Below are 25,240 nucleotides of genomic sequence, written 5' to 3' on the forward strand. Positions count from 1 at the left end.
ATGCTGATGTGCTGTATGTTGACACGACGTGCCTTCCTTTATCTGATAAATTATCTCACCATCTCCAATGTGTATTATTAAAAAGCACAGCAGCAGCAAAGAGTCCTTATCAATCACATTTAGGAGTGTTCCTATCAGCCCAGAATTGTACACACCTCAATCTCAGGGAATACAGTAGGAATACTGGGTTATGACTCAGGGGACATGGAGTTTCATGCCAGCTGTCACTTTTAGGAGACCTTAGTGTCAGATCATTTTCTTACACTATCAAGGATGGTGTAGAAGAGAACAGAAATCTGAATGGACAATTAACAGATTATTTATTCTGGGGTAAACTATACAAATATAAATACCTTTCAAATAACAAAGAAGCAAAAATAGACCTAGGCTTGCAATCAGATCTTGTTTCCAGACATTAATAGCAATAAACAAAAGACCAGAGGACAAGGTCAAAGAAACACTAACTACTATAAAACCAAGTCCCTTTTCATCCACGAAGCCTTTCCGTATTCTTTGGCCCACCTTCAATGCTTCCTCCGTAGGGCTTTAACTTTGCTCTCTACTGCTTATTTGGAAATCAATGACTCACTACCCTCTAACATTTCTTGCCTTGCATCCCTTGGCTTTTTCATTGTTATTTACCTTCCCCCTCATGTAGCATCTGGCCAGACCAATTAAGTTATAAACTGCTTGAGGGTACAGAAATGCTTTCAATTCTATGTATCGTCAACTCATACCCAGTACAATTCATTATATAGCATCTTCTTGTCATAAATATTATCTGGTTATGGCAGAAGTAGCATAAGACCAGATTTGGGGATGCAAGGGTGGCTCAGGGGATTAAGCTTCTGCCTTGGGCTCAGTTCATGACCCGGGGCCCTGGGATGGAGCTCCACATCTGGCTCCCTGCTCAGCGTGGGTGGAGTCCACCCTTCCCTCTCTCTCTACACCTGCCCCCGCTCCTACATGTGTACTCTCTCCCCCAAACACATAAAATCTTAGAAAAAAAAAAAAAAGACTGGATTTGGGGACTTGGAACACCTCTGGGGGAGAACCTCCCAGTTCTTCTATTTAGTAGCTGTCTAACTGTGGGTACTCAGTTTCCTCAACTATGAACTAAGTACCAAACGTATTTCATCAGTCTGTTGTGTTGCTTCAGCATGAGACGGATTCCCACTTGACATGCATAAATAAAAGGTCTGAGGAAGGTACCAGGCATGTTAGAAGTCACGGGTAAACGAAACATCTCTTCCTGAACCATCATTTGTATAATGGCAACACATTTAAAATATTATATTGGTAGTAATGCAAAATTTTTATGGAGAAAAACGGAAAACTGATATGATTTTTACAGACATAATGCTGGCCTTCAAAAAATTTCCTTCTTGCTATTTTGTGCTATCCAACCCCCTCGCCACACACACACACACACACACACACACACACACACACTTCCTTTCTACACGATTCTTTTCAGAGTATTTACATTTTCTGCCATTAAAAGTAGTTTGTTACTCAGCTATTAGAAATGACAAATACCCACCATTTGCTTCAACGTGGATGGAACTGGAGGGTATTATGCTGAGTGAAGTAAGTCAGTCGGAGAAGGACAAACATTATATGTTCTCATTCATTTGGGGAATATAAATAATAGTGAAAGGGAAAATAAGGGAAGGGAGAAGAAATGGGTGGGAAATATCAGAAAGGGAGACAGAACGTAAAGACTGCTAACTCTGGGAAACGAACTAGGGGTGGTAGAAGGGGAGGAGGGCGGGGGGTGGGAGTGAATGGGTGACGGGCACTGGGTGTTATTCTGTATGTTAGTAAATTGAACACCAATAAAAAAAAAAAAGTAGTTTGTTGGTAAGACTTAAGATATAATGAAGTAAAATACTATTTATTAGAATACTACAGGAGCTCTGAAATACCACATAAGCAATGTATTATTAATAAAGAATTTTTTAAATGATTTAAGGTAGTTTATTCTACGAGTTTAAAATATTTACCACTTTCAAGACTCCATTGTAATACTCATGGCATTCAGGGTATTCAAGGTCAATTACTGGTCACTGTGTACACATTGCAGCCAAAGTCAGCCTTAACGTGTTGCTCGCACATCACACACTGCCCAACACCATTCTGCCAGGTGCTCCTCTCCTACCCACTGTACCCCTGCAACAAGGTGCTAGCTGTGAGGTAGGCCCTTCAATGGGTCATTGCCCAAAGAGCAGCTACAGGCCACACAGCTGTGTGTATGGGGCTGAGATGTGAATCAGCCCAACTCCCGAGCCATTGTTCCTGTTCAGCTTTGCCCAGGCTCTCTCAGCTTCAGCAGGAGGTCTCCTCCAATGCTTCCTTTACACACAACTAGCTTTGTAAAACATACACTTATAAATGTGATCATTCAACCAATTCCAAAACTGGTATGCCTCTCATCCTTAATTCAACGACGCTGGCATGTTTATAAATGACCACAGTCCATAATAAATTTATGTTTCTCCCCCAGTATTTTTAGAATGCCTAATAGTCCTTTAGCTGGCTTGTGCATACAAATACTAAAATTTTTGGATGATCAACTTTTTAAAGTTATAAAACTGGTACATGCTTTGGTTGAAGATTTTTGTAATTCTTGAACAAGTTCAAATGCCTGCCTGTAAAAGAATAATAGTTACTGAGACACAAGCTCCACAATCCTATTAGAGGGATTTCCCAGTTAGGAAAAGAGAAAGGTAACTATCCAGAAGACAACTGGTATACAGTGCAATGATAATAAGATTTACAATCAGAAGACATGAGTTTCAATCTGACACTTAATCAATAAATGATCTATGGCATTTGTCTATTCTTAATTTCTTCTCCTGTGGAATTAAGGTATGAACACCACCTATTTCACATGATTGTTCTCATGAGTAAATGAGATGTGCATATCACACAGGGCTGTATAATACATCCACTAAAAGTGTTCATGTGTTCATGCTGCAATACAATCTACCTGTTTAAATATTTGCTTAACTTCTATGAGTAACTCAAAGTCAAGAACTTGTTCTCTTTCTAAATTTTATTCCCAGAACCTTGCATAGTGCCTTGCACAAAAACCAATAAACATTCTAAGGATGAATAAAAATGGCTACTAGTTTTATAAGGCAAACATCTTGGAACAGCTTACATGACATAGTTTCCCTCCAGGACTTTCTGCTTTCAGATTCATTCCAGGATACTCAAGGTAAAAGCTACAGGCTAGAGTTAATGAAGAGACAATGGCAGGCTAGACACACAAGGGTCTAAAACTCTTCGTAAAAGCAAATGTCTCTTCCTCAATTTTTCAAGGATAGAAGTGTGACATGCGGAATGCCTGGATGGCTCAGTCAGTTTAGTGACCGACTCATGATCTCAGGGCTGTGAGTTCAAGCCCCCATGGTGGGCTCCATGCTAGGTGTGGAGCCTACTTAAAAACAAACAAAAATTAGATTAAAAAAAAAAAAAAGAATGTGGTATGCTTAGTGCTTACCTTATAAAACTTAAAATATTGGGGCTCTCCAGCCTCAAGCATTAAGAACCCAAAGTAACAATGACAGCTTTTCACACACCAATAATGATATTCAAAGTTTATAATATTCCAAAAAAAGTTTATAATATTCCTAGATTATAACATGTTCCTCAGTCTCTGAAAACAAAATTTTTCATTAAGAGGCACTACATGAGACCAAGATGTCTTAAAAATATTCTAAGCTTTATCTTTTCTACTAACTCTCTTCCTTGATACCAATCAGGAAGTCAATCTGCTCATCACCATCTGGGCTGCTATGACAAACTACCATGGACGGGGTAGCTTATCAACATCAGAAATGTATTTCTCACAACTCTGGAGACTGGGAAGACTAAGATCAAGGCACGGAGACTGGGTGTCTGCTGAAAGCCTGCCTCCTGATTCAGACTGCCCTCTCCTTGTGTCACCTTATACAGCAGGAGGGGTTAAGAATCTCTCTGAAGTCTCTTCATAAGGTCATTAATGTCCATCCTCATGACCCAATCAGCTCCCAAAGACCCCACGTGCTAATACTATCACACTGGAGATAAAATTTCAACAGATAAATTTTGAGAGGACATAGTCATTCAGTCTGTAGCATTTCCCAATGCAAAGTGACTAAAATAAGAAATTAACCCATTTCTTACTAAGAGCTGAATGGTTATTAAAACTGGATGATTTCCCCTATTTCACATAAAAGAAATGATCCAAATCCAAGATGCATGACCACTATTTACTCAAACATTAATTAAATTCAAAAACACTTTTCTAGACCATTTCTACCTTCCTTGAATCCTTCGCAAAATTAGACACACAACATACATTTGTTGAACATGTGAAGAAGCACAAAATGGAAATTAGGCCTCTGTCTTAAGGAGCTGACACCTCTGTTACTATTTACTTGCATGAAATGATTAAGGAATATTTACTGTTCAGCTTTTAAATGAGTACAGAGGGGCAGCCCCGGTGGCGCAGTGGTTTAGTGCCACCTGTAGCCCACGGTGTGATCCCGGAGACCCGGGATCAAGTCCCACGTCAGGCTCCCTGCATGGAGCCTGCTTCTCCCTCTGCCTGTGTCTCTGCCTCTCTCTCTCTCGCTCTGTGTCTCTCATGAGTAAATAAAATAAAATCTTAAAAATAAATAAGTAAGTAAGTACACAGTGAAATAGGTGATTGACAGAAAAAAAAAATCAAGGACAGAGTTAATGATGACAGCTTAACAAAATCTCTCCCCTTGTCCTAGGACAGAAAACAGATTTCGAAGGACATGAAGGAGCAGAGAGAGGTGGAGGACTGTTTGCCACAGGGATAGGAAGTGGGGAACAAAATAATTAAGGAAATCATATCAAAAAGTGGAATTGAAAAACATTAAACTGGGACGCCTGGGTGGCTCAGTGGTTGAGCATCTGCCTTTGGCTCAGAGCGTGATCCTGGAGTCTCGGGATCGAGTCCCACATTGGGCTCCCTGCATGGAGCCTGCTTGTCCTTCTGCCTGTGTCTCTGCCTCTCTCTCTCTCATGAATAAGATAAAATCTTTAAAAAAAAAAGAAAAAACATTAAAACTTTGACAGTTCATTGTAAAAAAATTTTTATCTAAAGGGGAAAAAGAACCTCCTGCAACCACACTTATAAAAAGTAAAAGAAAAAAAAAAACCTACCAAAGATATTTTCAAAATGTATTCAAATGGACTTTCTGCGTGTAGTGGGTCTACTTGTTTTACTGGTCAGTTTATAGAATCACAGAATTGTATAGGATGGACTTCAAATCCAGTGCTCCACTTGGCAAGCCAATGTCTGAGTCTCTGCTATAATGTGCTGGCAAACAATTACTCCACCTATAAGTGTAGACCTGCGCTGTCCAAAATGGTATGCACTAGCCACATATGGGTATCTAAATGAAGACTAAATAAAACTTAATAAAAAGCTCAGTACCTTAGTCACATCAGCCACATCTCAAGTACTCATAGTGTTAGTGGCCACTGTACTGGATAGCTCAGGATCACAGAATACTTCCATCATTGCACAAAGTTCCACTGGGCAGTATGGTGACTATTCAATCCTTAAAGTTAAGCAAGAGTCACACAAGAAGGCCCCAGTCTTGTGATTTTAGGAAAGTCACTTAAACTTCTCTAAATGCCAAGTATAAAATTTAAGTAATATCTTATCCTACAAGGGATACAAAAAACGATTGAGCAGATATATATCCATATATTCTGACAACTACAAAATACTACAGAAAACATAAGTTATTAAGACTAACTTTATTTAGCCCCTCAAGGGGCTCACAGCCTGCTGGGGAGATAAATATGAGACAAATAACTACAATATAGCATGTGAAAAATATAACCAAAATATGAATGAAAGTATAGTTGAACTTTGTAGATATTTCCATTGTAACTATTAAACCAGAAACTAAAATTAATAAATTAGGTTTCTTTTTTTACTTTATTTTGGCAAAATTTAATTTAAATAAAAAACTAGTGAAATGAGATAAAGTTTTACAAAATATCTGCTTGTGATATTGCACTTGCTTTCCATCAACAAAATGAATGTTATCTCATTCTAACAGCTAGTTAAAAACATTGTTTAAATATATCAAGAAGAGATCTCTTTTTATGAGTCTGAAGTGCATAAAACTCATAAGTTAGTTGAAAAATATGTTATATGTCTTTAAATAGCTGCCAAGTCATTTTAAAAAATTACCCCTTTCCTGAGAAGCAATTAGCATTATGTATGAAAGGACCAAATAAAATGTCTTTTGTTCTGGCTAATTCTAGTTCTAATATATACAAGCCATGGAAATCATCGCAGATGTACCCAAAGGTCTATACAAATATGATAATGGCCATTAGTACTTATAAAAATAAAACCTGAAAATAGTAGTTTAATAATTAAACAATAGGTGAACAGGAAAATATAGTCCCACAAACATTATGAAGCTATTTAAAAAAAAAAACAAAAAAACTTATTTTCAGGGTGCCTGGGTGGCTCAGTCAGTTAAGTGTCTGTCCTCGGCTTAGGTCATAATCCCAGGGTCCTCGGATCGAGCCCCCTTCATCGGGCTCCCTGCTCAGTGGAGAGCCTGCTTGCCTCTCCCTCTCCCTCTGCTTCTCCCCCTGCTAGTGCATGTGCATGCATGCATAGTCTCGTTCTCACTATCAAATAAATAAATAAAATATTTTTTTTTAAATCTTATTTTCAAATAATTATTAAAAATTAGTAACTTAATTCCATAACTCAGTAAATGTTAATATGGTACCATTCTAGACTCTGAGGACATAGCAAAGGCCAAAACTAAGTATCTTCCTTTGTGAAACATACAGACCCACCAAAGGATCAAGTATTTGGTAAAATATTATGTGCAGAAAGCAATAATCAAAACTTATCAGGCTGAAGCATGATGTTGGCAAAATGGCAGAATAAGCAACTCCAATGTCTCATCCCCTCGCTCACCCCAGAAACACTGAAAAACAAGCAGAAACTGCCAGAACAAGTAAAGAAGTATTATATGAAATGTCCTTGATATAAAATAGTCAGAATAGGCAAATCCGTACAGACAGAAATTAGAGCCTACAAGGCCCCAAGGGGTAAATGGAGTTATTGCTTAAAAGTTACAGAGCTTCTGTTTAGGGTGATGGAAAGTTTTGGAAATAGTGGTAATGGTTGCATGATGAAAATGCAATTGATGTCACTGAATTGTATACTTAAAAAATTATTAAAATGGTAAAGTTTATGTTATTTGTGTTTTGTAACAATTATTCAAAAGAGGAGTGACTACAATACTCCTCTGAAAAGAGTAGTAAAGGAAGTGTGAACAACCCTGACTACAAATCTGACAGCTTAAATGAGATGGACCAATTCCTTGAGAGACACAATCTACCAAAGCTCAAACAAGAAACAAGTAGGCCGAATAGGCAAAGACCTATTAAAGAATGTGACTCAGTAATTAATAAACTCTGAAACAGAAAGCACCTGGCCCTGATGGGTTCACTAGTGATTTCTACCAAACATTTAAGGAAGAAACTATACCAATTCTCTACAACTCCTTCCAGAAAACCAACTTCCTAATTCATTCTATGAAGAAAAGTATTATAAGCAATGTTTCTCATGAACATAGATATGAAAATCCTCAATGTTATCCACAACATTGTATCCAACAATGTATAGAAAGCATTATACACCACAACCAAGTGGGAGTTCCTTTTCCTTCCCTTGAGCCATCTATGCTAGCTCCTTCAAGATCAAGTTCAGATGTCACTCTTATGTCTGAGAAACACCCATGCCTATTCCTTCAACTTAATTTATCACAATGCATTTTGTCTATTTGCTTGTCCATCTCCCTATCTAGAGTGAGCACCTCAAAAGCATAAACTGAACCCTCTGTGTCTCCAGTAGGCAGCAGAGCGCCTCTGTAAAACTGTCAAATAAATGGCTTCTGAGAATTTTGAGAATTTGGTAAAGAAGTTTTATCCAATTTGGAATGAATCAGAGATAGGAATGAATTTAATGGAATGAGGTAGTGAAGGGGGAATAAAAGATATATCCGGGGGGAAAGATAAATCTAGAACCCAAAGGAAGAAATAATTTTAGGAAGCAATTGTAAAGTGGGCAGTATGGTTCTTAGTCTCAGGGTAGAATACAACTGGCTCTCCCTGCACAAGTGTGACTTAGTCTGTAACATTTTTCAAAGATTTTTCAAAGATTTTCCCCTGCTTAATTTAGTGCGAGTATGAATCACACACAGGATGACTAATCACCTACTAAAGATACAGCAATGTGGATCACAAGACTGGAACAATCAATCTAAAGGACAGTTAAGAGGTATTACAAGATACTCTGTGAGTGTGCAGAACTTATGACATTACAGTGATCTGTTACATTTTAGAAGGAACAAATAACGTATGTTATTGTAAAGCACAGCCTGTGTTAAATTAATGTCCCTGCTGTTTTCACATCAGCCATAATAAAGTGCACTCAGGTAAAGAAAGCACTGCAAACCTTCCAGCTCTGTCTCTAAGGAAAAATTAATGTACTCTTCGATGTGACCTTGGACACCAGACCAGAAGGCTGGTCTCCTGCTGCCCTCCATGCAGCATCCTGGCCAAGGGAAGAACGGTCCTGGGATGGGACACGTGGCACTGACTTAGCATGCAGTAAGCATCCTACACCAGGCATCATGCAAGGTACCTTGCATACATCAGGCACGTCATTTAAACCATCTTTCCTCACTAGGACTCAATCACAATCAATTAATAAAAATGATTTTTGTAAGTATTCAGCAAAGCACCTATTCATTCGCATAGCATCTATAGTTAGCAGCTGGCAGAGCAAAAGAACTTGTCTGTCTTGCTCACTTTTGTAACCCACGATGTCTGCAGAGTGTCTGGCACTCTGTAATAGAACATAAAGACCAGAGGATTTTGCCTCTGAAATATCTCAAATCTGTCCACTTCCCTTAACATGCCCTTCTACCAGCCTAGTCCAAGTTTCCTGATCAAGCGCCCTCAGCCTTCTTGCTCTCTAATTCAGCTTCTTCCACTTTGGCACTACTGAAAACACATTATTGTGGGGGCTGTCCTGTGCGTTACAGAAGGTTTATCAGCATCCTGGCTTTCACTCAGTAAAAGCCAGTCCATGACAACTTTGAATGGCATCCCACTATCCTCAGGACAAACACCCAAACTCTAACCTACTAAGTGCTAGGAGGCAGGCACCACCAACCACACCAGTCTTCCCTAGATCCTCACTTTCTCACTCTCCACCTCCAGCGCATGGGTCCTTGTTCACCTTCTCAAATGTACCCCAATTTCAAGACCTTCACAGTGGTTCCGGAGTCTGAGCACTACTGACACTTGGGACTGGATAATCTTTGCTGTGGGTCCTGTCCTGTACATTGTAGGATGTTTCACAGAACCTCTGGCCTTCACACAGTAAACACCAGTAGCACCAACCCTACCCTGTGCCCCAGCAGGGACAACCCAAAATGTCTCCAAACATTGCCAAATGCCTTTGGGGCAAAACTGCCCCTGGTTGAGAACCCGTGGCCTACAGAAAACACTAGGCTCTGTCCTCTGCCTCAGCAACTCTGACCCTTCAGAACTGAGCTCCAATAACATCAAGAAAGCCTCTCCTGACCCAGGCACCAGACAGGACATTGCTGGTCTCTCCCACAACACCCTCTCCTTTGTAGCATTTCTTACCACTGTATTAAGAAGCATTTAACATCTGACGGTAGGACCAGAATATAAGCTCCTTCTCTGTAGGAACCGCCTGCTTTGCTCACTGCTCTATGCCCAAGGCCCAGCATGGTGCTCTAACACATAACACACAATGTGCTAACAGAATGAATGAGTTTAGTATTATGCTGGGCACAGGGACCCTTAGGTAAGAAAGGCAATGTCTTGTGCTCAGGATGCTGAGTACAAAAATGGCAAATAGGTTTCATATCCTGGGCAAACTCATCTAACTGCACTGAGAAAATGTGCATGTAAACCTAAGTTTCTTCTGAGGCACCAAAAGACCAGATGTCACATTCCAAAGTGAAGAGTTGAAACAAGAAGCAAAGTTTCCTCAGGAGGTGGCTGAAAACTCATCCAACTCATGCTAGAAAGGTCCAGGGGAGGGTCTACGAAGCTGCTGGCATTCTGCAAACCCACTTCACCTCATCTAAAAGGGAAGGGTGGAAATCTCTTCCATTCTCCTGAAGCTAGGAGAGGCCCGTGCAGCTGGGTAGATGCCACATCTGTCTCACTCCCAAGAAACAGAAGGGCTAGCTGGCTAACTGCTCTGAGGACAAAGGAGAGGTGCTGCTGTGCTAGAATCAGCCCATGCTCCCTGTCTCTGTGCTGAAAGGGTTCAGGATATCCTATCCCCAAATACAGCACCTGCCTTATTGAATATTTTAAGCTGAAGGAATTTGAGAAACAGCAGGTGCAGAATTTCCTGACCTTCCCCTGAAGCAGGTCATCAGACTCTAAACCAGCAGGAAAGGAGGATCCTTATCTCCGAAGAACAAGTATTGCTGAAAGGAATGTGAATGAACAGGCCTTGGTTTCCCCAGCTTACTCTACTTAGCTCATTCTCTTTTTTATCGTATCACAATTTTCCAAAATTCTCCCCTCTTCATCAAAACTACAATAAAAATGCTCAGGTTTAACTACTTTGCGGGGGGGGGGGGGGGGAGGTCTCTGTTTCTTTGTGAAGGCTCCCACATCATGTAAAACTTACATTAAATAAATATGTATGCTTTTCTCTTATCAATCTGCCTCTTGTCACAGGGGCCCTAGCCGAGAACTCAGAAGAACAGAGGAAAGAGATATACTTCCTCCCCTACAAAGCAAAGTGCATGGGTCTCCCATGTACCAGATGTATGCCATGCACAAGAGAATACCTGCAGATCTTAGGTCAGGTCCAGGGTCCCCGAAAAGAAAGGCAAAGAGACTGAGATGAGAGCCCCATGGTATCATCAGATCCCTAAGACCAAGGAAGGGTACACAACCAGCCTACATGAGGAGGCATCTGCGCTCACCAGAGTTAAAGCAAGTCATGGCTCCCAGGGTGTGGTCTCTGGAGACACTTTGGAAGCATTCAAGAGAGAATAAGCTTTGACACCTGCAAATTCTAGAGAGCTCTGGCACCTGTTTTGGAAGGGCTTTCCTGCTCTCACTTCCTTCCCCTCTTCTAGGTGCTCCAACCTCCCAGGCGCTGGCCCAAGGAAGGGCCAGAAATGGGCTATGGAGGAGAAGGAGAAGCATCAGATGAGCAAAGAGAAAAGTAGCCCACTGTGCCTAACCCTCCTTCCTCACTTTCAGGCTTTCTGCCTAAGGCAGCCCTGAGCTAGGCAGGTAAGAGGCTTCAAATTCAACAGGCTCAAAGCTGCTGAAATGAGATTATGATTTATAATGTGAACTGACCACAGACTTTTTATTACCTGGGAGTGACAAGAGAAGGCTTGAGCCCACCTGAGTCTTCATGCGGAGGGGGACGTAGAGCTAACCCTGTAAGTTAACATAAAAGGTGGGCAGGAGATAGACATTTACTCCATATCTGTGGTGCTTATCTAACGTGGCAAGTGCCACACATCCCCCCCATTGTGCTTACTGGACATGATACGTACTGCCGGGGCCGACCCAACACCACTTCCCTGTCCTGTTCTAGTGAACTCCACACCCATGGAACATATATGCTTAGGAGACAGGCCCTAAATTCAGTAATGGATCAGACTGGCCAAAAAGCAACATCCTTGGGATGCCTGGGTGGCTCAGCAGCTGAGTGTCTGTCTTTGGCTCAGGTGGTGATCTCCGGGATCATGGGATGGGGTCCCACATTAGGCTCCCTGCAGGGAGCTTGCTTCTCCTTCAGCCTGTGTCTCTGCCTCTGTCTTTCTGAGTCACTCATGAATAAATAAATAAAATCTTAAAAAAAAAAAAAAAAAAAAAGCAACGTCCTCCTCCTTTCAAGGGGGTGGTTTAGGAAATGCTCTATGACCCAGTTGCAGCCAACTCCAGGAAAAGTCTGCTGAGATCTTGGGTCAAGTTCCTCCTGTACTTTCTGGAAGAGCCTGCAGGACAGAGGAATCATACACTTTAAGGACTTATTCTGGAGCCATGTCCAGGTGCGGTGAAGAGAAAGTACCTGGAAGAATGAGCACGGCCTGTAAAGGGAGGCAGGGTGGTAAGGAGCACAGGGGAGGCAGGTAGAAGGACGTGTGGGATTGGAGCTTGTTGTCTGAAGCTGGGGACAGGACACACAAACATGTGCATGGGGGTCTGAAACACAACATTCTCCGTGGGAGCAGACAGCCATGGAGCCACACTGGGGAACCCCAATATTCAAGACCAAGAGAGCAGTGGGTGGGCAAGGAGAACAGGGAGGGTGCTCTCTGTGACAAAAGAGGGCATAAGAATTTCCAGGCACACGGCTACAAAAAGGGCAAGTTTTTTCTCTCACAACATGCTAAATTTCACTAACAAAATTAACAATATTTAGACCTCAATGCTAAAAATGTAACTCTCAAATGACCATATTAAAGATATGTAATGAGTCGCCACAGAAAGATGTAAGGGCACACAGGCTGCGTATTAGCACAGCTAAAACCCTATGCCCAGCTAAGAATACCAGTTCCCAGACAAGGTCCTTACTAGGCCGCCCAAACAGAAGTGACTCTTACACTTTGAAGAAGAAGGTAAAGGGTAAACACTACCACAGTCACAGCGTGCATGGTCAGGCCCTAGGGGAGGAAACGGGCTTGAGCGTCAGGCAGTTTGTGGGTCACCTGCTGCTTGGCCCTGCTCTCCAGAACAGCCTCGTGACCCCCGGAGGAGCCCTCTGCACCTGGCCACCTCCTGGGGGGAACTCTCAGTTCCTGACCACCTCCCAGGGGGAGCCCTTAGCTCCTGATCAGGAATGCCAAGGCCCCAAGCCCAGCTCTGTGATGGCACGGGTGGCTTGCCAGGGCACAGGAGGGGCACCCAGGCCATGGCGGGCAGGCACGAGAAGGAAACTCCCTTGCTAGGGTCACCACCCTGACAGAGTAGCCGCCGGGGCACTGGCGGCCATGCCCTCCCACGCCGGCAGCACCTGCCCGAGTCCTCAACCAACAGCTGCAGCACAGGGACAAAAAGGGGTTCTCCACAACATCACGTGAGCACCTCTGTCCAAACTCGTGAGGAGCTCTGCACCCTGTTCTCAACTACAGGGGCCATAGAGCCACCTGCCTTCCTACAGCAGGTCCGAGCTGGGTTCTGTCACGGGCAACCAAGCGCCACTACTGCGAGCAGCAACTGTAAACCACTAACAGGTCAAAAGGGAAAAGTTTTTGCCTCCCCCTAAAAGCCTCAATGTCCTCGAAGATGTTTCAACCCAGAATTTTCTTCCTTTCCTCTGATGGCCTAAGCAATTACTGTGCACACACTCACTCGATTACCTACTTCCTCTTACAGTTGCTCGTGCACATGGCACAGCCTCACCTCAACTACACAAGGACGGCCAATGGTAAGCTCTATGGTCTTTGTACACCTGCTAGCGCCACTCACCATACACAGGACAGTTGGACCAACAGTGTCTGAGAAATCAACAGTAGCTAGGGACAACGGGTCGGCAACAGGCTCTGTATCAAAGTAGCTCGGTCAGGGTCTGCATTATTTTTTTAGAAATGAGCTTAAAGGGATGTTTGTGAAGATCACCCCAACTAACTAATTCACTCACTCATCCATCATCAAGTATTTATTTGGCACCAACTGGGTACTAAGCACTTTCTAAATGCTAAGAATGCAGCAGGGACTAAGACAAGGTCCTTGCTGAGACAGTTAACAGGGCTGTGTGTCTTTCCCAAACCCCACAAAAGAAAAAGACCATTTCAAAAGCCTCTTGTGTGGCCACTGGCATTTTCTCTGTAGTGCAAACGACATTACATTACAATACATGTTTTCTGGGATGCCTAGGTGGCTCCCTGGTTGAACATCTGCCTTCCCCTCAGGGCTCAGGGCAGGTCCCAGGATCCAATCCCCTGAGTCAGGCTCCTGCTGCTTCTCCCTCTGCCTTTGTCTGCCCCTCTCTCTGTGTCTCTCATGAATAAATAAATACAATCTTGAAAAAAATTCATGCTTTCTCATATGAAGCACTCAATAAATGTATATTCACAGAACATTAAAGCTAAAATGGGAGTCTTAGAATCTCGTCTTTTTAAAACATTACTTTTAATAACAAAAGCTTTCCTTACCCCCAAAAGAAATCTACAGGAGGTAGAGCTAACAGAGGAGAGAGGAGAGAGCGGCTGCCCCAAACCAGGAGGCAGCTGGGAGGAGTAACACAGGATGGAAAGCACTGAGGGTCACAGCTCGGGTGGAACTAGATCCAGGGCTGGGCCGCCTACTTGTCCTCAGGCCAGGTGCCTGCCTCCACCTATCTGTTGCCTTTGGCAAGAACACAGAGGACAACCCAGGTGGCTCAGGGGTTTAGCACCAGCCTTCAGCCCAGGGTGTGATCCTAGCCAGGATCGAGTCCCATGTTGGGCTCTCTGCATGAAGCCTGCTTCTCCCTCTGCCTATATCTCTGCATCTCTCATGAATAAATAAATACAATCTTAAAAAAAAAAAAGGACACACTCAGAATATATCTGTTTAATGAATGAACTAATCAAATACACAGGAATTAATTTCTTTCCTCAAATAAGGGAGGATGAGAAACTGGTTACCAAGGGCTGGACCCAGTTTTCAACCTTTTTCACTGAACAGTAACATCTCATTAATCCGCAGTGGCAGAAAGCATGCGGGCCAGAGGGAGCAGGGAGGCCAGGAAAGTTAGGACCCCCACACGCAGATTCCACCTAAACCTGCCTCCTCCTGGAAGTTAATTTTGGGGTACTTACTTGTGTCCATACTCAGTGTACTTAAGGAAGTGATACATTTTACACACACACTAACTACACACACATACAGATATGCACACAGAGTCCTCTAGGTTACAATCCTGAAATCCAGAAAGTTCTCAACACTGAAGACTTTTGTACCTTATTTGGCAACAAAACCTGACCACCTGAACTCATCTGGTGGCAAAACTTGGCCTGTGACTGACTGGAAATTATTTATAGTCTTTATTTTCCTGAGTGAGAATACTGTTTCACTGTAAACGCTACTGATGTTTAATTATAAGGTTAATTCAGTAGAATTTTCAGATACAGGATCGTGGATTTGTATATAAATGGTTCAACCAAATACTGATGAAGTAATAAAATTCTACTTCAAAAGCACACGTTTTAAAGTCTATATGATATTGACAGAGGACAAATAATTAAAATCAGAAGTTTCTGAGCTAAAAATGATCTTAGGAGCACAGTAATCTAGTGCCTGCATTTGTAGACAAGGAAATGAGGCCACAGGACTTGGGCAATCGACTCATTGACATTATATGAGCTCCCATCTGCTACCCTCACCCCAAGGTAGTATACTTTGGTGGCTATTAGTCTCCATCCTGAGGGTTACCCTGCGGGTTTGGATCCAGCTTTGCTTTTGTATGATCAGAGTTCTCAAGAGTTCTCCAGAAACTACCTGGCTCAACATAAAGGGAAACCTTAAAAAATATTGTGTTAATACTTCTCTCCATTATATTTTTCTTCCTCAAAATTTAGATGAGTATATAAATGGCTTATCAAAAGGTAGCAGCCAGTACCACTTATACTGAGGCAGGGGGGAATATTAACGAATTCACAGTTAAGAAGGACCCTCTTGGGACTCTTGGGTGGCTCAGTGGTTGAGTGTCTGGTCTGCCCTCAGCTCAGGTCGTGATCCTGGGGTCCTAGGATGGAGTCCTGAATCAGGCTCCCTGCAGGGAACCTGCTTCTCCCTCTGCCTCTGTCTCTGCCTTTCTCTGAGTCTCTCATGAATAAATAAATATTTTTTAAAAAGAGAAAGGTGCCTTGCAGAAGAGTGTTATTTAATCCTATCAACTCTGCAAGGAAGGTACTCTTATCTCAATTTCAAAGATAAGGAAGCTGAGGTTCAAAAAGGTTAAATATGTTTTCCAAGATCATACAAAGGACAGCCCAGACTGTGTGAAACCATGAAGATACGTGCTTAAGAGCAACAGCAAGGAACCAGACAGTGCCTTGGTTTAAGGCCCGGCTCCGCCATGAACTAGCTGGATTAGTCTGTGCAAGTGCTTCAGTTTCATCACCTATAAAATGGACATAATAATAGTACTCATTTCACAGAGGCACTGTTGTGAAGATTATATGAATTAATATATGTAAAGCAGTTGAGAGAATGCCTGGTACCCAGTAAGCCCTATACGTGAGCTCTTATCATGATCATTAATACTGGCACCAGGATTCAAACCCTGATCTGCCCAATCTCAAGGCTCCTCTTTTCCACTGTGCTGCATTTGTACTACAGGGGGGTCCCTGGCTACCTCAGTTAGACTGTGCGACTCTCAGATCTCCAGGCCATCAGTTCAAGCCCCATGATAGGTGTGGAGCCTATGTAAAAGAAAAAGAAAAAAGGAAGAAAGAAATTGTACCTGGGCAATGTATTAGTGGCACTGAGCCAGCTGTCTCTACCTTCCATGCCACATGCTGACATTCTGACATTCTTTGCCTATTACTTCTTTTATCTGTTACAAACTTAAAGATTTGTGGCCATTTCAAAGCTGACAAATGTCTTTCTTTTGGTAAATAAATAACCAAGCATGGAATATATAAAATGAAAAATTCTAGCAACTGATGCCTTTAAGTCACCTTCACACTGCAGGAGTGTTAGTAAATACCTAACTTAAAATTACTTGGGTCCAGGGCGCCTGGGGGGCTCAGTCAGTTACACATCTACCTTCAGCTCAGGTCTTGATCCCAGGGTCCTGGGATGAAGCCCCACAGGGTTTCCCTGCTCTGTGGGGAGTCTGCTTCTCCCTCTCCCTCTGCCCCTTCCCCCTTCTCTTTTCTCTCTCTCAAATAAACAGAGTCTTTAAAAAATTAAATTAAGAGACCCGTAGGTGGCTCAGCTATTGAGCCTCTGCCTTCAGCTCAGGGCGTGATCAGGTCCTGAGACTGAGTCCCACATCAGGCCCCCTGCATGGAGCCTGCTTCTCCCTCTGCCTGTGTCTCTGCCTCTCTGTGTGTGTCTCTCATGAATAAATAAAATCTTTAAAAATTATTAAATTAAATTACTCAGGGCCAAAAAACTCTTTTATCAAGAATAAGACAGTCCACTGTGAATACCTACATCCACTATATTAGATTGCAGTACATGAAACAAAGATAGAACGTATTCCATATTTCCAAGTCTGGGCATGTACTTACCCTGACTTTTAAGACTTATTTTCATTTGCCTCTAGAACAAGAACTACTAAAACTGTGCACCTGGCAATCATGCCACATAATTAATTCATTTACTCATTAAACAAATATTTAGACTGCCTATGCTGGCAGGACCTGGCACAATGCTTGGATCAGGATTACAGTCAACAGCACCCTCTCTTATGAAGCTTACAATCCAGCATAAGTAAATGTATACTGTGGCATTTCTAAAAACCATTCTCTTAATTTGAAAACCTTCTGCAACCCTCCTACCAAAAAAAAAAAAAAAAAAAGAAAGAAAAGAAAGGAAATATTAAAACAAAGAGACATATTTCCAACAATTTGACAATACAATTTTTCTCCCAGGAGCTATACTTATTTGTAAATGTGTTCTCTAAAGTCACATCCGTGTACTCTTCCACTTCTGAGCTGCCCAATCTGTGTACACCGCGTGTTTAGGATCAAGAACACCATGTTAGACTGTCGGGAATCTAACAGCTATCCAACCTAAACCAAAGGGTTGTTTCCTTCAAGCAAATGTTTAATCTACTATCCAAACAGGCATAAAATCTACTAAACCTGTGTGTTTCCACCTCCCCAAACCTGTTGTTTGGACCTCTAAAGAGTTTACAGGGTCTAAGCAAACTGTTGCACATTAACCACGAGCAGATCAAGAAAGATCCGACTCGTGTTATCCAGAGTCTAAATCATCAGCATATCCCATGACCCAAGGGCTTGTGCTGGCTCCGGAGACGCTGGGCGCCGGAGTCCAGGTCACGGCTTCCCGGTCAGGTGAGAGCCCAGGCCTCCGCTGATCTCGGGATAGGGACGCATGTCTGGGCCGCCAAGAGCTCTCCGACATCTCATGCGCACACAGAGACTCCGCAGGATAACTGGTGCTCCCAGAACAGAACAAAAGCGGAAAAAAAAAAAATCTCTTCCGCAAGTTAAGTCTTTAAATTCGGGTCCAGTACCCCGTCCTCACTGCAAATTCGCGTACACGCAGCCCTCGGAGAAAGTCCTGAAATCCGGCAAGAAACGAGATTACAGAAGACAAAGTGCCTTTGTCGAAGTGGAAAGATCAGAAGGGTGTCCGCGGGAGGGGCAAAGGAGGAGGATTCGGGGGAGTCCAGGAAAGCGAAACGACACGGCTCCGGGTCCCGGAGGGGCTTCGGGGAGGGCGGGCCTGCGCGAGCCGCCGCGGTGACCCGAGTGTCCGGGAGGAAGCCCCTGCAGGGGACGCTGCCGGCGGAGCGGGCGCCCTCCCCAGAGCGTCGGGGCGACGGGCCCTGGGTCCCGGACGCCGACACCGCGCTCCTCCGGGAGGCTCCTTCGTCTCCGCGGCTGCAGGACGACGGGGAGGCGGGGGGCGTGGGCAGGGGCTGGGGCTGGGCTTGGGGGGCCGCGGGGTCGTGCAGGTTCTGGGCTCCCAGCCCGGGCGCCCGCGCCGCTACTCACCTCTCCAAACTGGAAGGCGGAGACGATGGTGACAACGACGCCCACGAAGCAGACGTAGAGCCCATACCTGTGGGACAGGCAGGTGTAGGTCTGCCTCTGCAGGAGCTTGAGCAGCATCAGGCCGCCGCGCCCCGCCCCGCCCCGAGCAGCCCCGCTGCCGCCTCAGCGAGCCGCCATTCAGCGGCCCCGGCCCGGCCGCCGCTGTCAAGTCACAAGAGGCCGCCACGCATTGCTGCCGCGGGACCCACGCCCGCTGGGCTCCGCGCCGCCGCCGCCGCCGCTTCCGGGAGGCGGCAGCCCACGCCCTCCGCGCGGCGGAGGCGGACCCGCGGCCCGCGAGGGGGCCGGCGCCGCCCGGGTCTGGCCGGGAGAGAGGCGGCGGCGGCGGCGGCAGCGGTGGTGGCGGCGGGACAGCCAGCGCCCCCTGGCGGGCGGAGGGGCGGGCGCCCTTCCCATCGGCGCGTGCGCGGCGGCCTCCCGGAGCGGCGGGTCGGCGGGACGCGGGGGCCGGGCCCTGGAGCCCGCGGGGTGTGGGTACCGCCGCCCGCGCCACGAGAGCCGGCGTGCGCAGTGACTTCCTGCACTGACGGGAGTGCGGCAGCTACGGCAGACCATCTTCCCGGCGCTGCGAGCTGCGGCTGAGGCTCCTTCGCCTCTGGGTCCCTAACCGTGTGGACAGAGGAACCCCTGGGCTCCGAACGCCCGAACCCCAGTTTCAGCTCGCGATGCAGGGACTGCGGGCGTCGGCAGTGCCCGGCGGTGGCCGCGAGCGGCAGCGAATGACCCCGGCGCGGCCGCACAGCGGGGCTGGGGGCCGCGCTCCCCCCGGGGCTCCCAGGCGGTGATTGCGCGGAAGGCCTCCCCTGGCGCCTCTTCTTGGAGAGGAATTTTAGTTTCTCCCGGTACCCCCTGGTTAGTAGGACTCGTCCTGACCCAGTCACCCCGGGAAACAGCGCACGTAGCCGCTGTTGCCGTCATGATAGCAGGTTTGGAATTATCTTCAGAAGCAGCTCAAGGAAATACTCACAATATGCCCTTAATTGAATGGTCGGTCACATGGCACGAGTGGATCACTCGGATCCAAGCTCAGGCATTTACACTGCTTAAAAAAAGATGAATTTATTTGGCAGAGAGAAATCAAGACGGGGGGGGGGGGGGCGGAGGGGGAGGGAGAAGGAGAAGCGGACTTCCCAGGAGCAGGGAGCCAGGATCATGACCCTAGCCAGAGGCCGAAGCTTAAGGACTGAGCCACCCAGGAGCCCCAGGATTGACACTTTTTAGTCAATTCTTTTTTTTTTTTTTTTTAAGATTTTACTCTTTTATTCATGAGAGAGACAGAGAGAGGCAGAGACATCGGCAGAGGGAGAAGCAGGTGCCTCACAGGGAGCCGGATGCGGGACTCGATTCCAGCACCCTGGGGTCACACCCTGAGCCAAAGGAAGATGCTCAACCGCTGAGCCCCCCAGATGCCCCTTTAGCCAACTCTCAATCCTTCTTTAGGAAGTGCTGATCACATGTACGCACGTACATGACAAACATTATGGCAGTTGTGTGAGACACGCAGTTCTGAGGGCTTTTCAGGCATGGTGGCAGGTATAAGGCCATGAACCCTCAACAGGACTGCATTACATTATTTCCACAATGATAATGGCCAGCATCTACTTAGAAGCTACTGTAGGCAGGGTTCAGCCAGTCCTCCAACAGCCTTACAAGGGCTATAGCTTTATTATCCCCATTGTACAGATGAAGAAATTGAGGTACAGTGAGGTTAAATAACTGTCTAACATCACACAACCTGGAAATGGCAGGATTGAGATTGGAAGAGTATACTTAGTCTCTAAAACCGAGCTGGGGCAGAGGGAGGGGAGGCCTGCAAGTGCAAGACCAAGACAGATTCTGTCCTTGTTTAAAATTTTGATATTTTGCTTTTGATGGATATTTTGTATTAATGTTGATCTTTTTAAATAAGAGCATTAAAATATTATTCACCTTGTTTAGTGAGTTTTGGGCTTTCTCTTTAAATTTGCACCTGAAAAGTGCCTCCCTCTGCTAGTCCCCTCCTGACCTAAAGCTATGCATCCTAGAAATTTTGCTTTGTTGTTTGCTTTTTTTCTCTCTCTCTCTTTATGCTCCAACCAGAGAACTTCAGGGGTGTCAGAAGTTTTGTCAAAGCCCTTTCTTCTAGAGAACTCACTCTTGCTTGCTCTCTCCCTCCTGAGCCAGGAGGGAATAAAATAAATGTGAGTATAAAATGGTACATCTCTAGTAACTAGCTACTTTAGAGAGGTATGAGGGAGATTAAATAAGATAATGCAGGAAAGCATTTAAGTGTCTGGGATATTTTAAGCTAAGAATATCAATAAAAGTTAAGAAATAGTTAAAAAGTTATAAAGTAAGGAAAGTTAAGAAAAGACTATGTAGCTTTGTTCTAATAAGCAGTGAGGCTTTTCAGTGTGAGAATAATCTGATTAAATATGTTCTTTCAGAAGATTAATCTAGCAACACAAAATTTATGAAGATGATTTTAAACTCTCAGCTTCTGAACAGTGGGAAAAAATACACAGTGGCATCTCATTTATCTCCAAATCTTTTATCTGGCAACCTAGAAAGGCCATTTGAAAAAACAAGAGAGCAAAAAGACTGCCAGGAAACCACTGAAATCCATGAGTTTTGCTTTTAGGCAAACCCTTCAGTCCTCTCGAAATCTAATAGATAAAATTCTGAGAGATTTTTGTTGTCTGGGTTTTCAGTCCTGACAGATGGGGGGGGCGGGGGGGGGGGCAGATTTTTTTTTTTTTAAAGCTCCATCTCCTGTTCTTCTCCTAAGCAAGAAGTGACTAAAACAGATGATATTAAGGAAAAATGAGAGAAAAAAATATTTTAAAAAAAGAAGTCAAACTGGTTCAAAAATATAACCTTCTTGGGGCCAATAATGTAAATAGAGGCAAGAACAGAGACATAATGGAGGCACCAGTATCTCCCGTACAATAGGTGATATAGTGACAAACCCAATCTTTGAGAAAAGTTCAAGACATGCTTAGTGTTTATTCATAGTTTATCAGCAAACACTGTGCTGGACATTTTAGCAGGCCCTGAAGCTACCTAGTAGAGACTCTTGGAATTTACATTCCAGAAGGACAAACAGGTATTAAGTTAACATTGTGAGGGGAGCTAACTTCGCTTGGAAGATCAGGGAAGGCTTCCTGGAGGAGGTACTGACACCAAGGCTTGAGGACTACAGATGGGAGGGTGGGAAGGGAAGTGCATGCCAGGCAGGACTTGCAGACTGAGGGCTCTCATGTAAAGCTGGAGAGGCTGGAGAGGTTGGCAGGGACTTGAGGACTATATTAAGAACAAAGGATCTGGAGCACTCAGCTGGCTTAGTCAGAAGAACATGTGACTCTTTGTCTTGGGATCGTGAGTCCAAGCCCCACGTTGGGTGTAGAGATTACTTAAAAAATAAAATCATTTAAAAGAGCAAAGGCTTAAACATAGCAAAGAATGTTAATAAAAATCAAAAAGTGACATGTTCAGGTAGGAATTTTAAGAATCATAACTGTGGTCTGGAAAATGTATAGGGAAGGAGACCTGGGTGGCCCAGTGGTTGAGCATCTCCCTTTAGCTCAGGGTGTGATCCCGGGGTCCTGGGTCAAGTCCCACATCCAGCTCCCCACAGGAAGCCTGCTTCTCCCTCTGCCTGTGTCTCTGCTTCTCTCTGTGTATCTCTTGTGAATAAATAAATTAAATCTTAAAAAAAAAATGTATAGGAGGTAACCCAAGGAGTTGACATGAGACCAGTGGGAAGACAGTGTCAAATAAAATGTAGAACACCTCGTTAACTTTGACTTCAGATTGGCAGTGAATAATATTTTAGCTGTAAGCATATCCTATTCAACATCTGGGACTGGCTTGTACTAAAGTATCATATGTTGTTTATCTGAAATTCAAATTTAACTGGGCATCCTGTATTTTTATATGTCAATCCTGGCAGCCCTAGGTGAGAGACTCCTGGAGGGTCCAGGCAAGGGGCACGAGTGGCTTGGAGGGGGTCAGAACAGTGTCAGGGGGAAAGAATCCTGGGTATACTTAGTAAAGGAAACTGCTGGGACTTGGTGGGTTGATTGCATGTGGTAGGGACCACTGAGTGCTGGTTCTCCGGGCTGGGGACACCAGAGGAAGAGTGGGCATGCAATCCATATTTTTTTTATTTATTTTTTAAGATTCATTTATTTATTCATGAGACACAGAAAGAGAGAGAGGCAGAGGCATAGGCAGAGGGAGAAGCAGGCTCCCTGCAGGGAGCCAAATGTGGAACTGGATCCCAGGACCCCAGCATCTCAACCTGAGCCAAAGGCAGATACTCAGCCACTGAGCTGCCCAGGTTTAAAAGTAAAATTTACCCTCCCACCATCCTAATAAATATTTTATTTCAATGAAATCACATTTTCAGTGCAATCCACATTTTAAATATATTTCCAAACTGGATCAATTACTGATAATAAGAAAAACCAGAGGTTTAGTATCTTAGGCTCTGGTAAACTATGACATTTACAGAAATGGATCAATTTATTCCCAAAATGCTTGATAAATCATCACTCCATTCTTTTCACTGGTGCACTTTTCCAGTTTTCTAATAAGATCCATCACAAAATCAATAAAAAAGTATGTTCTCTTTTTTTTTTAAGACTTTATCTATCTATCTATCTATCTATCTATCTATCTGAGAGAGAGAGAGGGCAAGTAGTGAAGAGGAGCAAGGGAGAGGGAGAGAATCTCAAGCAGACTCCGCGCAGAGCAGGGAACCCAACCGGGGGCTCAGTCTCAGGACCCTGAGATTCTGGCGAGAGCCACAACCAAGGGTCAGCGCTTAACAGACTGAGCTCCCAGGCGCCCTTATTTTTTTCTTTTCCATAGGTTCTTTTCCCAATAGTTTTTTTTTTTAAATATTCAGATGAAAGCTTCAAACATCATAAAAGCCTCTCCGAATTAAAAAACAAACAAACAAAAAAACCGACCAGCTGACCTTTTTCGAGGGCACAAGAAAGTAATTTAAGCACGTCGCACATGATTAACCTATGGTGTGCAGATGAGTTTTACTTGATTGGCAGGTTGTTAAAGATACTTTTTAAACTGACATTCCACTGACAAACCCTAATCCTAACGCCTAGTTCACTTGGAATGACTGCGGCCAAGGGTTTGCCTGGCGGCGATCCACGGGGCTCAGTAGGGCCTGCCTACTGCATTTGTGTAGGGCCTCTGCTCACTGTGGCCGCGTGGCGCTCACACCCCCGAGGCCCAAGGTCTTGTGACAGGTATTGTAGCACTTGCACTACAACTTAGTGTACAGGTAAGACAGATTTCTTTGCACACACGTCTTATCAAAAGTGGTACACAGATGGCAGAGAGAACCACGTGATTCTAATCAAAAGGCTAGGGGGTTGGGAGGGGTATGTGTGTGATGTGTGTGTGTGTATGATGTGTAGAAATAAACATATGAGCCTGAGTTCCCTGTATGTGTCATCTGCCTCGATGAGACCTGGAAACGAGATGCCCAAATTGCAGCCACCGGTCAGACTGTTGGCTAATAGTTTGGATTTTGTTAAGATTGAAAGCAAGGCGACATTTATCGTCTCCTCGCCCCTCCCTGCGTACTTATTCGAGCCCTGCTCCTGGGGGATTAAATCCTGGGGTGGGCAGAGTCTTAGAAAATCCGTTAGAATGATACAAGACATCGTCAGAAATGCTAATTAATCGTTCACTTGAGACCAAGATTCCTCAGGGCCTTTTCTAGGAAAGGGAGTTTGGACCAGACCATATGATAGAATAAAACAGGACAGCTTAGGTCTCAGGGGGTTTGCAGTGACTTTCTTTCATTTTAAGACACATTCCCCATCATCCCCTAGTCCTGGAGTCCCTTCATGCCCTCATCCCAGGAGAGGAGGGGTGTGCCTGATTGAGGCAGAAAGGAATTAAAACTATCTGCCGCAGACTCACGTCCTCATCTACTGTCTGCCCCACATGGGAGTATCTGCGCCGGGCTGAGCCAGGACCTAGAAACTCTGTCTCATTCGGGGGGTGAAATGCGGCCTGCCCACTTGTCCGCAGAGGTGAAGCATCACTGTCCAACTTACCCAGGACTGGAGCTGACACTTGGATCTCTAGCTGCCTGATTCTCACATGGCTTTCTCATCTGGTCCCAAGCTCAAGAGACAAGGAGAACGCTTCTGCATACTGGGCCCTAAAACCTCAACTCAACCTAAAACCTCAACTCAACTCCATGCTTGAGTTGTCTTTGGCTTGGCCTGGGTGAAAAATGAACAGTAGAAGTGAACGGTCGTGCACGAAAAGGACCACTTGCCCCAGACCCACAAAACAGTATGCTATATTTAAGTAAAGGTGGAGAATTGGGAAGGTCTCTAAGCAAAGAGCCTTAACTGGCCGATTAAGCTACATTGAAATAACTCCTGATA

The 25,240-nt window shown here is 44.5% G+C and overlaps 1 protein-coding gene across 5 annotated transcripts in view; it reads right to left on the bottom strand.

Moving 5' to 3' along the window:
- The window catches only part of GNPTAB (N-acetylglucosamine-1-phosphate transferase subunits alpha and beta), a 71,397-nt gene extending 52,326 nt beyond the window's left edge, over positions 1–19,071 (bottom strand). For 3 of the 5 annotated variants that reach the window (XM_072773307.1, XM_072773310.1, XM_072773306.1), the window contains exon 1: positions 18,771–19,071. In XM_072773307.1, the coding sequence (XP_072629408.1) occupies positions 18,771–18,887 (117 nt within the window). In that variant the 5' untranslated portion in view covers positions 18,888–19,071. The remainder of the gene's footprint in view (positions 1–18,770) is intronic. The other 2 variants (XM_072773309.1, XM_072773308.1) reach the window with 2 other exon arrangements.
- Positions 19,072–25,240: the final 6,169 nt, after the last annotated feature.

Source organism: Canis lupus, chromosome 13 (assembly GCF_048164855.1).
Source record: "Canis lupus baileyi chromosome 13, mCanLup2.hap1, whole genome shotgun sequence".
In the NCBI taxonomy this organism is placed as follows: Eukaryota; Metazoa; Chordata; class Mammalia; order Carnivora; family Canidae; genus Canis; species Canis lupus.